Here is a 14,375-nt window from a genome sequence, read left to right as displayed (position 1 = left end):
GACTGTCTCTTCCCTGAGCTGTAAATGTGCTGTAGTTCTATGTCAGTGGCACCCTATGTCAGTCACAAAACACTCTGTTGTAGTTCTATGTCAGTCACAAAACACTCTAAAAACATTTCAGTTATATGGGAAAACAAGGTTGGGTTTATTTGTTTGTTTAAAATATACATAGCCTGCCCTTTTAGGACAAATTCTCCCGGAGGTAAGACTAATAACAGATACAAACAAAAGTCACAACATGAAGCAGAAGTAAACCTACTTGGATTTATCTGGTGGTATGATCATTTAACAACCTCCTAGTACAAGTGTTTCTTATAGTTTAGTTCTAGTTGCTACTGATTGAAAAGTTGGAGTTGTGGAAGGAAATGGAAATGGAGAAATGTTGCAATAATAAATGCTATTTTGATTTTCCACAGAAAAATGTTCACTCTACAAGGTTTGTCACTTACTTCTGTGAGCATGTGCTGCCAAATTTGAGCTCTTTGACTACCCCTGTTGAAGGTCTTGATATCCAGTTAGAGGTAAGTTATTCTAATAACATATAACATTTTAACATAAGTTGCAGTTGTCCAAGGTATAATTAAGTGGAGACAGAAATAAACTTGTTGCCATTTATTTAAATTTTTGTTAAGGCATTATCAGAAATGGTAAACACAAATGTTTCCATGATTCATCCTATAGTCCCCATCCTTATCTTAAACTCCATCCCATCTCCTATAACAATGCGAACCATGGTTGAAGAAAGAAGGAAAAGGGAATACTAACAAAAAATCAGAGTAGGAAAAGGGCAAGGAAAGAAGAGAAATGGTAATGGGGAGTTAGTTGAAGGGCAAATGCGCAGCCTAGGTTCTCCATATTGGATACATAGCGGTTGGTTCAAAAGCAAAAGCTTTCTGGCTCCATAGGCATTGGATGTGGGAGGAAGAATGTTTGAGCATGCAGGAGGGACAAGCTAAATCATTCTTTATAATATTGTCTCACTCAGGTCATTATCTTCTTGTGGGACAAATCATATTTCCTAAAAAGATAAGATAAAGAGAAAGGGGGGGGGGCTGTTAAAAATTGTACTGCTCTAAAGTTGAAATTCTTAATTTTTCAAGAATTGTCATTTTCAGGTATTGAAGCTGCTTGCTGAGATGAGTTCCTTCTGTGGAGACATGGAAAAGCTAGAATCAAATTTAAAGAAGCTCTTTGATAAATTACTGGTAAGAGGATGGTCAGTACTTGAGGATATAGTGGAAGTTGTAATGGGTCTTAATCAGGCCTCAGACTGCACTGCAAGTACATAAGGAATTGACTGGTGACTAGTGTAAGGACGGAAACTTTAATTTTAAAACTGATCTTGTTTATGGGGTGGTCACATTTTAGGAGCTTAATTGCTTGAGTGAGGTTGTATACCAGATGTTCACTAAACGGCATACACAGCTTGTAAAAGTGTTATTGAAGATCAGTCCTCTATGAATAGTATAACACCTGAGGGATAGAGATGCTTGCCTGGCAACTGGGAAGTGTTAAAAGGGAAAGATACTATTAAGCTTTTACTTTAAAGGGAACTGAGCACACTGTCAGATCAAATCTAATGAATGTTAGTAGTCTATAATTGGGGCAATGGGTGATGAATAGTATGCATGGAGTAATGAGTGCTTAATGAATCTTTTGGTTTCTCCCTTTCAGGAGTACATGCCACTCCCTCCAGAAGAAGCAGAGAATGGAGAAAATGCTGGCAACGAAGAGCCGAAATTGCAGTTCAGTTATGTGGAATGTTTGTTATATAGCTTTCATCAACTGGGCCGAAAACTTCCAGACTTCCTGACCGCCAAGCCGAACACAGAGAAAGTGAAAGACTTTAAAATCAGGTAGTGTTTCGGAACAACTGAAATAATAAAGTCTCTGTAGTTTCAGCAGGATGGCAGTAATGGAGACATGCTGGAAGTATCAGTGCTCTGTCTGCTGCTGTTTTGTCTGCAAATGGAATCTAAGATCTTTATCTATAAAAATGGGAAAGCTAGAACTTGATGCTGTAGATATTGAAGATACTGCTGCTAGTTTTTACATTATGAGGGAAATGTTGTGTGTCAGAATAAATAGCTGAAAACTGGCATTCAGAAGACCTGGTTCTGACTGCTCAAAGTTCACTGATTTCTTTTAACCGTGTCTGAAGATGTAACTCCCTGACTGTATGAAGCTTACTTTCTTTACCATTCAATTTTTTTATTCCCTTGTACAAATTAATGAGAGCTTCTGTCTTTTCTCGGTAAAAGTTTTTTGTAAGAGCTTTCAAGTTGAGCTTCCCACAAACTTGTAGCAGCTATGGAATATTTTCTCTTTAACCTGTATAGGCATCTAAGTATAAAAAGGAGAACTTGTCTCAGTTGTGAAACACAATCCTTTTAGATTACGAATAGAAACTGAATGCTTTACGAAGTAAAAAATTACAAAATAGACTTTGTCTTTATTTAAATAATTATCAATATGTTCATATCCAATAATGCATGATTCAAAACTGAGCTGTAATTTGGGCTGCACTTGAAGCTGACTGCCTAGAATACATAAAGGGCATAGAGTTTGACAGGATGCGCTTCTGAATTCCCAAACCAAAAGTGGTTTTGATTAATGGCCACCATTTCCATCTCAGGAAGTACACTATGTACTTAACCCTTAGATTAATTTTGATTGTTCTTCCTATTCAGAGTGAAATGGGTTGGAAGGAAGCTTTCAACCACCATCTGTGGGTAACTGTCTCCATGCCATTGTCTCAGTACAATCTCCAAGGTCAACTGAAAGTGTTGTTTTTATCTACACATGTAAATTATAAGCTTAGGATTTCAAATATCATGTTGGGACCTGCTGTTGCTGGCTATTCCTCAGCAATGGAATAATCTCCACCAGAGATACAGCAAAGCTTGAGACTGAACACCTTGCAGAAGTGGTACTCAGACAATTGTATCTCAGCTAATTTTTGGTTACCAAGGATAGAACGATGTAATATTTGATGGTAAAACATTACTCCAATTTAACTTGTTTGTAAGGATATATAGTATGTGTATATATAGGGTTTTTAAAGTCCTGAATTATAACTTAGGTATTCCACTATTCAGTCTCACTTAAGACACTTATTTAGGGCATTGTATATAGCATAGCTATGCTTCAGAATATCCACAGCTGAATAGTGTGCACCAGCCTTTCAGAACCATACAGAGATGGCCGCTCCCAGTGCACTTGTCTCCATGCAATACTCCAGATTTTGCCCCCAGCCACCAAAATACGGAGTATTGCATGGAGACAGGGCTCCTCTAGAGGAGGCAGAGCCCCCTACTGCCCCAGCAGCACCTGGGAAGGCATGTGGGGAGCCCTGGGAGGTGTAGTCCTTTCCCCATAAAGTTCTATGGGGAATGTGCTTGAAAGGAGTACACCACCTACATGCCTTGCCAGCCGTTTCTGAGGCAATAAGGGGCTTTGCTTGTAAAGGACGGCTCCTTGCACCAGAATGATGCACACTGCACAGAGACAGGTATGCGGTGAGTGACCACCTCGTTATGTTATTTGGCTTAGGACATTCTGAAGCACAGCTCTAAGGTAGTGTATTTACTAGTATGCATTCAGTTTACTCTGAACCACTTTTCAAGGTGTGTTGTTGTTGTTGTTTAATACTGACACAAGTTGCCCTTTTTATTCTACTCCTGTGAAGCTTCACTTCGGCTTGTCTGTGTGCTGTCACAGTACTTACCTTGTATTCATTCTGTTTCACCAGACTGCAGTATTTTGCTAGAGGTCTACAGGTTTACATTCGACAACTTCGTTTGGCACTCCAAGGCAAAACAGGAGAAGCATTAAAAACAGAAGAGGTATGAGTATAACTTTGGATGTGTAAAACAAAGTGACCTTGCATCACCATGTAATTACTTGATATTACCAGGACATACCAAGACTGAGTTGTATCCTAAGATGTGTGAGTGTGAAAGCAATTGGTAGATCTGCTGGTAACCTCCAGACTGGATTACTGCAATGTGCTCTTTGTGGGGCTGCCCTTGTACGTAGTCCGGAAACTACCATTGGTCCAGAATGCGGCAGCCAGGCTGGAAGGGCCTTCTCCGTTGCTGCCCCGAGGCTTTGGAATGCGCTCCCGAGTGAAATAAGAGCCTCCCCATCTTGACATCTTTTTAAAAGTCTCTAAAGACGCATTTCTTCACCCAGACTTTTAACTGATATTGTGTTGATTGTTTTAATGTTGTTTTTAGAATATTATTTTAAAATTCTAAATTGTGTTTTAAATTTCTTGCTTTTAAATTTATTTTTAATTAATGTTTTGCTTTTAATCTTGTTGTAAACCGCCCAGACACGTAAGTTCTGGGTGGTGTAAAAATATGATAGATAAATAAATTTCTGCTCCCAGAAGCTGCTTGCCTCTGGTATTGAGGAATTCCACCTTTAGCTCTCTGTGCCCCATCCTCTTCCCAAGGGTCCTCTGACTCTTTAGAAAAGGTTTTTTTTTTTTTGAGTTTGCAGGGGCTACTTTGGAAGGAAGTAGCAGAGATGCTGCATTGCCTGAGCTTGCTTCCAGCTGAACACTTGAGGAAACAGCTGAATGTCTTTTGGAAGTTGAATTGATTCAACAGTATTGCCGCATATGTGATATTTTTTATGAATCATGGAGAACAGTGCACTATTGATTCAACTTATTGCCAGAACTGGGAAAAGGGACAACTAGAACTGTCCTTGTCAAAAGACAATATTTATTATGAATATGAGGGAGTTCATTATGAACAAGAGGGGTTTCATACTAGAGCAGAGGGCAATGTTATATTGAGAAAAACTATTTAGAGTGTAAAATGTAAAACAATATGGCTGTGGCAGTTGAAAAACAACCTCTCTATTCTTTTGCAGAACAAAATCAAAGTGGTTGCATTGAAAATTACAAATAACATCAATGTTTTAATCAAGGTAAGCACTTGTATTTTTTTCCATACAGAGCTTGTTAAAAAGGGATTGTTTGGAGAAAGCACTAATCCTAAAATAACTGCTGCCAATCTGTTTTGTGACCCTGACTTTAACTGCTACTTTGAGCAAACATGGGCCAAAGACAATTTACCAAGGAACAAAATTCTAAAACTCCCCTTATTCTATTATATTTGAGCATCGTACCGAGCAGGGGTGGGGTTTCTGTCCTCCCCCACCCAAAAAAAAAAAGGTACATTGGTACTCACCGTGAAGGTGTCTTCTGGCTGGTGTAGAAGAGGTCACCCAAGCTTGGGATTACATCCCCCCCACATGCTCCAAAAGGCAGGAAGTAGTCATACTTGAAGATCCTTAACCCAGTGCATGTGGGCGGATCTCCTCAGTGCTTAAAACAGCTCAAGCTACGGAATGAAAACCACAGAACACAACAGAGAATATACAACAATATACAAACAATAATGCGGAGAAAGACAGAAAAACTGTCCCCCTACAACCAGATCATCAGCTCCAGCCTAACACAACCCGGGCGGGCCTTGGGTGACCTCTTCTACACCAGCCAGAAGACACCTTCACGGTGAGTACCAATGTACCTTTCTCGGCTGGTGTAGGAGGTCACCCAAGCTTGGGACATACCACAGCACCAACCACGGGAGGGAAAATACCCAAGCTGGAGCTACTGACCCGGAAGGACCTGTTGCAGGACCCTCCGACCAAATGCTGCTCTGGCAGCTTCATGTTCATCCAACTTGTAATGCCTTGAAAATGTAAAAGGCAACGACCAAGTAGCCGCCTTGCAAATCTCTTCATGGGACACCGGTGAAGATAACACAGTGGAAGTGGCTGCCGATGTAGTTGAGTGCGCCGTAATCTGACCAGGCACCGAAAGTTTCTGGGCTTCATACAACATCGTAATGCATGAATGAACCCATCGAGCAATAATGGCTGAAGAGACCTTGCATCCCATCTTAGAAGCCTTAAAGGCCACAAAAAGAGCATCTGACTTACGAAAAGCCTGCGTCCGGTTGCACTCCTTCTCTGCAGGGTGACGAGCATCCGGACAAAAAGAAGGTAATTAAATGACCGCCTCACGATTAAACTGAGACTTTACCTTAGGGATAAACGAAGGATCCGGGATAAGTCTCACAGAGTCCTTAGAGAAATTACACAAATTACTCTCAACTGACAGAGCCTGCGATTCAGAAACCCTCCTGGCTGATGTTACAGCTACTAAAAAGGCCACCTTCCAGGACAGCATCTGCAATGATACAGATCAAAGTGGTTCAAATGGCGGAAACTGCAGACCCCACAACACAATATGCAAATCCCATGACGGAAAACGATGGCAGACCAGAGGAGACAACAAAGCTGCCCCCCTCAAGAACTTGCGTAGAAGAGGGTGCCACGCCTGAACAAACGCTGATGAGGAAACAACATCTGGATCAAGCACGCCGCCTGGTGTTTAAGCGTGTTGGGTTTCAGACCAAGCGCAAGGCCATCCTGAAGAAAAACCTAGTAATCCCCTCGACCTGCACTTGTCCAGCTGCAGGGAGAGCTTTGCTGTCCAGCGCAGAAAACTACGCCAAGTCGATTGGTAAATCTTGTTGGCTGAACACTTTCTAGATGCAAGGATGGTAAATCGGACCTTGACACAGCAGAACTGGATGGTCTGGCAAACTGAGTGGATGACCTACGGTCAAGTCGACGATCTCAGAAAACCAAGGCCCTCTGGGCCAAAAAGACGCAATCAATATCAGGGATGCCCGGAAACCCCGCAGCTTCCTGAGGCAACGGGAGAGCAGCGGCACTGGAGGAAATGCATTCAGCAGACACGGACGCCATGGCACCGATAGCGTATCCGTCTCTTCTGCCCCCAACATCGGGCAACGTGAGTAAAACCTCTGAATCTTGGCATTCTGAGGATATGCAAACAAGTCTATCTGGGGACATCCCAGCTTGAGGGTGCAGGCCCCATTCTGCCGGCTGGATCTCCTGCCGTCTTAGCCAATCTGCCCGAACATTGGAAATTCTGTTTACATGATGGTCCAGAATGGATATTAAGTTGTTCTGTACACATTAAGATATTCCTTCCCTTCACCAAGGGCGTGAAGGCTCTTAGGGCCAGAAAGACAGCCCACAGCTTGAGCCAGTTTATGCTATGGAGCAACTCTTCCACCGACCAAAGCCCCTGGGCAGAACTGTTCCAACAGTGAGCCCCCCAGCCCGATAGACTGGTGTCCGTCGTGACCATCACTCTCTCGGGTTCTATGAACAGCTTGCCCTTGTCTAGGTTCCCCGGGCCGTCCAACGAATCGACTCGCGAAGAGACACCTAGAGAGGAATGTTCTTGTCACGTTTGAGGGCAATCCTGTGCTGGTAAAGGAGGAAACCCCACTGTAACTGGCGTAGATGAAAACCTCGCCCAAGGCACCGAGTCCATAGCCGCCACCATGAGACCCAACAAACTTGCTAGATTGAGAAGGCTGGCCCACAGTCTCGAAGCAATCACACGAGCCAGTGACGTTAAGACCTCCATCCGATCCTGTGGCAGAAACAGTTTGCCTACTGAGGTGTCCATTACCATGCCCAAATGACGAAGGCTCTGTGTGGGCATCAGGTGACTCTTGCCCACATTTATCAGAAACCCATGCGCACGTAACACAGACATTGTTCTGGACAGAGCCGACTGAACTGCCCCTTCTTGAGCAAGTTGTCGAGGTAACAATACAGGTGGACCCCCTCAGTGCATAAAGTGGCCACTAGCAGACTAGAACCTTCATAAAAACTTGGGTGGCTGATGAGAGACCAAAAGGAAGGGCTCTGTACTGATAATGCCTCCCCATGTAGCAGAAGTGGAGTATATGTCGACTGCGTGGATGAATGGGGATGTGTAAATACGCCTCCTGGAGATCTATTGAAGTCATGTAGTCCCCCATCTGCAATGCCTCTGAGATGGTACAAAGGGTTTCCATCCTGAACCTCCTTTTTATCACAAAACGGTTGACTGGGCGTAGGTTGAGAACTGCCCTGGCCGATCCGTCCTTTTTTGGCACCGTAAAATCACAGAATAGATGCCCTTGCCTCTCTGAAGAGGTGGGACCTCCTCTATGGCCCCTATAGCCACCAGATACTGAATGGCCATGGACAACCCCTTGTGCTTTTCCGGTTTCCCAGATCTAGGGGTAAGGAGGAATCTGTTTCCTGGGGGGCTGGCCAGCTCCACTTCGTACCCGTGTAGGCTAATGGAAAGAACCCACCTGTCGATGGATTCTTTCCAAAACAGTCCAAATGGCAGACCCCCACTTTGCCTGAGTGGGAGTCAGAACTGCTGCTTTGGGGCCCCGCTGCTGGTTTCCGAGAGACTGATGGTTCTGCTGAGTGCACCCTTGCCTGCCTTGGCCTCTGGATCTGTTCCACTGCGATCAAAAAGGCCTAAAAGGCTCCCTCTGACAAACTGAGGTCTAAACGCCCTGAAGGTTTGCATCGGTCTATGATTAAAACTCTTGTCCTTCTTCCTAGGAGCTGATGGCAGAGCCCTGCGGTTATCCTTAGTTTCAATGAGGACCTCTTTCAGGGCCTCATTCCCAATTAGCTTTCCCCCCAGCATAGGGAACAGCAGCTAATTTAGCCCTAGACGTATTATCAACTTCCAAAATTTTAGCCATATGTTGCGTCTTGCCAGGACACCTGCACTGACCGCACGTGCCGAGAACTGAACACTGTCCAGAGTAGCATCCGCTGAAAAGGCAGCCGCCCTCTGCAGACGAAGTAGCTTATGCCACATCTTAGACTGATTAGTGGGAGGGTCATTGGGTAACTCGCCAACCCACAAGACTGATGCTCTAGACACCAAGGACACAGTGGTGTCAGCTCTGATGGCCACTGCTCAAGCCTCGTGGGCCCTGCGCAGTGGAGATTCTGCTTTTCTGTTTTCTGACTCCTTAGAAGATATTAAGATATTCCTTCCCTTCACCAAGGGCGTGAAGGCTCTTAGGGCCAGAAAGACAGCCCACAGCTTGAGCCAGTTTATGCTATGGAGCAACTCTTCCACCGACCAAAGCCCCTGGGCAGAACTGTTCCAACAGTGAGCCCCCCAGCCCGATAGACTGGTGTCCGTCGTGACCATCACTCTCTCGGGTTCTATGAACAGCTTGCCCTTGTCTAGGTTCCCCGGGCCGTCCAACGAATCGACTCGCGAAGAGACACCTAGAGAGGAATGTTCTTGTCACGTTTGAGGGCAATCCTGTGCTGGTAAAGGAGGAAACCCCACTGTAACTGGCGTAGATGAAAACCTCGCCCAAGGCACCGAGTCCATAGCCGCCACCATGAGACCCAACAAACTTGCTAGATTGAGAAGGCTGGCCCACAGTCTCGAAGCAATCACACGAGCCAGTGACGTTAAGACCTCCATCCGATCCTGTGGCAGAAACAGTTTGCCTACTGAGGTGTCCATTACCATGCCCAAATGACGAAGGCTCTGTGTGGGCATCAGGTGACTCTTGCCCACATTTATCAGAAACCCATGCGCACGTAACACAGACATTGTTCTGGACAGAGCCGACTGAACTGCCCCTTCTTGAGCAAGTTGTCGAGGTAACAATACAGGTGGACCCCCTCAGTGCATAAAGTGGCCACTAGCAGACTAGAACCTTCATAAAAACTTGGGTGGCTGATGAGAGACCAAAAGGAAGGGCTCTGTACTGATAATGCCTCCCCATGTAGCAGAAGTGGAGTATATGTCGACTGCGTGGATGAATGGGGATGTGTAAATACGCCTCCTGGAGATCTATTGAAGTCATGTAGTCCCCCATCTGCAATGCCTCTGAGATGGTACAAAGGGTTTCCATCCTGAACCTCCTTTTTATCACAAAACGGTTGACTGGGCGTAGGTTGAGAACTGCCCTGGCCGATCCGTCCTTTTTTGGCACCGTAAAATCACAGAATAGATGCCCTTGCCTCTCTGAAGAGGTGGGACCTCCTCTATGGCCCCTATAGCCACCAGATACTGAATGGCCATGGACAACCCCTTGTGCTTTTCCGGTTTCCCAGATCTAGGGGTAAGGAGGAATCTGTTTCCTGGGGGGCTGGCCAGCTCCACTTCGTACCCGTGTAGGCTAATGGAAAGAACCCACCTGTCGATGGATTCTTTCCAAAACAGTCCAAATGGCAGACCCCCACTTTGCCTGAGTGGGAGTCAGAACTGCTGCTTTGGGGCCCCGCTGCTGGTTTCCGAGAGACTGATGGTTCTGCTGAGTGCACCCTTGCCTGCCTTGGCCTCTGGATCTGTTCCACTGCGATCAAAAAGGCCTAAAAGGCTCCCTCTGACAAACTGAGGTCTAAACGCCCTGAAGGTTTGCATCGGTCTATGATTAAAACTCTTGTCCTTCTTCCTAGGAGCTGATGGCAGAGCCCTGCGGTTATCCTTAGTTTCAATGAGGACCTCTTTCAGGGCCTCATTCCCAATTAGCTTTCCCCCCAGCATAGGGAACAGCAGCTAATTTAGCCCTAGACGTATTATCAACTTCCAAAATTTTAGCCATATGTTGCGTCTTGCCAGGACACCTGCACTGACCGCACGTGCCGAGAACTGAACACTGTCCAGAGTAGCATCCGCTGAAAAGGCAGCCGCCCTCTGCAGACGAAGTAGCTTATGCCACATCTTAGACTGATTAGTGGGAGGGTCATTGGGTAACTCGCCAACCCACAAGACTGATGCTCTAGACACCAAGGACACAGTGGTGTCAGCTCTGATGGCCACTGCTCAAGCCTCGTGGGCCCTGCGCAGTGGAGATTCTGCTTTTCTGTTTTCTGACTCCTTAGAAGAGGAGTCCCCATCCTTGGGTACCACTGTGCTACTAAGTAGGGCCCCGAAGTGAGCAACCGTAAGTGGCACCTTCAGCAAGTCCAGAGTCTCCTCCTCAAAGTTGTACAATTTGCTAGCCAATGTCAACATACGCTTTGGGAGTCGCAATAGCTGCCCATTCCTCCTTGATGGTCTTAGTAAAGCCCTCAGGTATCACTGATTTAATCTGCGGTACCTTAGCCTTAGGCAGCACCAAGGAGCCCTTGGACACAGGAGAGATCTGTTCCTCTGTAACTGGCTACAGATCAAGCGCAGCAATAGCCTGGTTAATTAGTGGCTGAAAATCCACCATAAGAGAGAGCCTCTGACTGTGTAAGTTTGCAGCAGAGTCCTCAATCATCTCCCCATCTTCCGAGGAGGAGGGCCCCTTGTCTGGGTTGCCCAGCAATGTCTCTGACCCACTGACCCTGGGTCACAATAGATCTGGGGAGTCCTCTCCAGACTCATCTGAAGACCTCCCTCTACGCAAGGGCACAGAGTCCTGGCGTATAGCCACCCTGGGCTGCTTAGCGGGCAACATCTCCTCCTGAGAGTCTGAGGGCGACACATGGATCACAGCCTGCCTTGCAATGCCTTGCAGGCTTCCGCGCTTTAAGCGCCGCTGCCAGTGAGACCTGAACGGCCTCCTGAATCCAGCCCTTTGCAGTGGCAGCATCAGGGGGAACCCCCACATTCCCTGTAGGAGTAGGCCCTGAGGGAGGGGCCACATAGGGGGCATCTGCACTCACCTCCTCCCCCCCGAGCAAGTCCCGATCTTACCGGGGGGAGCTGTTCATGGCCTTCTGGGTGCTCCGACACCCCATCCACGGGCTCAGCACCGCCTGCCTCATCATCCTGCACGTCTTCCCCGTCTGATTCCGACAGGCTCTGGGGCGGCCACTCCTGCTGACGTTCCTTTCAGCGTGGCCCCAATACTCGCTGAGGCAGTCCTCCTCCTGCACGCCCAACTGCTAGGGAAAGGAGTTGGGGGGGGGGCGAGGCCAAACATCACAGGCTTACCTTGCTCGCGCTGCCGGGCGAAAGCTCTCTCACCAACGGGGCCTCCTTGTAGGGAAGCCTCCGATTCTGGTGCCACCACTTGTGTCCTGCTACGGTGGATTGCTGGTGGCATGAATTGCGCCCAGTCTCCTCACCGGTATCTGGCCACCAACGGGGCCTCCTTGTCAGGAAGCCTCCGATTCTGGTGCCGCCACCTTCGTCCTGCTTCGGTGGATTGCTGGTGGCATGGATTGCGCCCAGTCTCCTCACCGGTATCTGGCAACAGAGAAGACCGCTGTGGCCTACAGGCGCCAGCAAGGTCATCTGATACATCTGCCATTTTCCTTACAGGATTTGCGCAGTCCCGAGTTTTTGGCGGGAACAGGCGCTGATGGGCGGATCTCTCCCTAATAGCCAGGAGTCCGAAGGTCTTTTTAGCGGACATCGGCCAAAAGGTCGGCAAGAGGTGAGGAGAGGTAACGAATAACAGAAAGGACAGTAGAAGAACAGATATGAATTTTTTTTAAAAAAAATTTAAAATTACTATTATTATTTTTTTCTTTAGTAACTAGAGAGAACTAATAGTAGTAGAATACCAGGTGAAGAATAGATTGGAAATAGTCAAAAACAATAGGAATATAAGCAGAAGAAAAGAAGAGGCCTAGTTAACTAGGCCAAAGCCAGCGAGCTGTAATGCGAGCCTTCTGGAGCAAAGGCAGGAAGTAGAACTGAGGAGATCCGCCCACATGCACTGGGTTAAGGATCTTCAAGTATGACTACTGCCTGCCTTTTGGAGCATGTGGGGGGGATGTAATCCCAAGCTTGGGTGACCTCCTACACCAGCCGAGAAAGGTGGGGTGGGGGAGTGGGGATTTCATAAGTTTTCACAAGCTGAAGATGGGGGAAGGGAGGGAGGTGTAATTGCTGCTGACTTCAAACATGACTTTTGGTTTTCAAGCAAAACTTTCATTCAGTTCAGAACATTCTCATTTCAGTTTGCCTCTTGTTTCAATGATGCCTTTTAATGCAATAAGTAGAGAGAGCAAATGTAATATAAAGTCTAGTTGTGAGAGAGCAAATAAAGCCCTACAGGCAGTTGTTGTAAGTTCATATGACATTTTATGATATATGGCAATGACTGGAATTACTGGTCATTATTACAGTGAGGGTTTTTTTTATTGTTACAGCCAGTTAGTGAGGCTGTTCTCATGAGCAGCCTAGCTTGGGCTAGGCTGCTTGTGTGGACCACCAGGATCTGTGTGGATCCTGGTACTTGTGCCCAGCCAAACCCAACTTCCAATCCCGGCCTTTACCTAAGGTTAAGGGCATGAGCGCACCTTTATCCTGGCTGCCAGGATTGCTTGCAACCCAGTTACACACAGAGATAGGTGCCTATAGCGCATGTCTCATGGGAGTATCCCCTAATGCATTGTCGGATACCTGGAGGCCAGAATGTAACATATCATCCCAGCCTCCGGAGATTCATGCTGCATGCAGTAGCACAGATCATGTGGGAGTGCGGTTCGCTCTCCTGGCAGCAATTTTCGGTCATCTGGGGGAAAGGTAGGTGAAACACTGTCTCCTCTGTTGGTTGTGAGTATAGCCTAATATTTGAATGCACAGAATAACTGTATTTGAGATTTTCCAGGAAATATTGCTTTCATGATCAGAAAATATGGTTGTTTACCAATCGAAATTTGTGCACAATTCAAAGGGGTGGTTCAGACACCTTTAAGAGTGAGGAGAGCAGGTCCATACCTGCTCCTCTGCCGCTCACCACAGGTTCCTGATGTAGCATAACACCCACCAGCACCCCTCGTGCAGCAGCACATACATGGCCTCTGTGCATGCGCGGCACCCATCTGCGTGGTCAACATGGTTGCTGACCATGCAAATGGCCTCTGCGTATGCGTGCCACCATGTGAGGGGTGCTGGGGTGGAAGCATGACACCGCAGCAGGAAGCTGTGACAATTGGAGATGGAGCAGGTACTGAACTGTTGTCCTTGCTCTTAAAGGTGCACTGACTGCCCCTTTGAATTGTGAATGAATCTCGATTTGTACATAACCCTATCAGAAAACAATGACTTCAAGAAACCTGTGAAAAACTAAACATGGATGTGGATTATAAAGGTGGTGTTTTTGCTTCTAGGATCTCTTCCACATTCCCCCTTCATACAAGAGTACAGTTACACTCTCCTGGAAACCTGTACAGAAGTCTGATGTTGGGTAAGTTATCAGTGAATGATTTTTGAGGTGCTTGTGTACCCCTATCTTCTGCCCACACTCCAGATACTGGCTGACACCCATACTAAGTTACTCAGTAGTGTTATTTTAAAGTACTACTTAATTTCAATAGGACTCCCATCAAGTAATTTAGTTAGGATATCAGCCAGTGTCTTTTTAGTCTGATGTTGGCGCTTTATTTTAAGTGTATATTGATGCCCCAAAACACTGTGGTGAAATGAATCTATAAGTTATTTGTGTATTTGTGTGTTCAAAACTCTTGGTGGCTTAAATGTGTTGGTGCAACAGAATGAGGGAGATAAAATTAAGACCACCTTTTAGCAAAGCAAACGAGTG

General features: G+C 46.3%; 1 protein-coding gene across 3 annotated transcripts in view; it reads left to right on the top strand.

Annotated features, from left to right (window-relative positions):
* API5 (apoptosis inhibitor 5) overlaps nucleotides 1–14,375 on the top strand; it is a 40,972-nt gene that overhangs the window by 16,944 nt on the left and 9,653 nt on the right. For 2 of the 3 annotated variants that reach the window (XM_053254364.1, XM_053254382.1), the window contains exons 7-12: nucleotides 417–521; nucleotides 1,101–1,205; nucleotides 1,675–1,856; nucleotides 3,752–3,845; nucleotides 4,885–4,941; nucleotides 13,945–14,021. In XM_053254364.1, coding sequence (XP_053110339.1) covers nucleotides 417–521; nucleotides 1,101–1,205; nucleotides 1,675–1,856; nucleotides 3,752–3,845; nucleotides 4,885–4,941; nucleotides 13,945–14,021 — 620 coding nt within the window. The remainder of the gene's footprint in view (nucleotides 1–416; nucleotides 522–1,100; nucleotides 1,206–1,674; nucleotides 1,857–3,751; nucleotides 3,846–4,884; nucleotides 4,942–13,944; nucleotides 14,022–14,375) is intronic. The other variant, XM_053254372.1, reaches the window with a different exon arrangement.

This window comes from Hemicordylus capensis, chromosome 1 (genome assembly GCF_027244095.1).
Source record: "Hemicordylus capensis ecotype Gifberg chromosome 1, rHemCap1.1.pri, whole genome shotgun sequence".
Classification (NCBI taxonomy): Eukaryota; Metazoa; Chordata; class Lepidosauria; order Squamata; family Cordylidae; genus Hemicordylus; species Hemicordylus capensis.
This window is presented reverse-complemented; position numbering and strand designations above follow the sequence as displayed.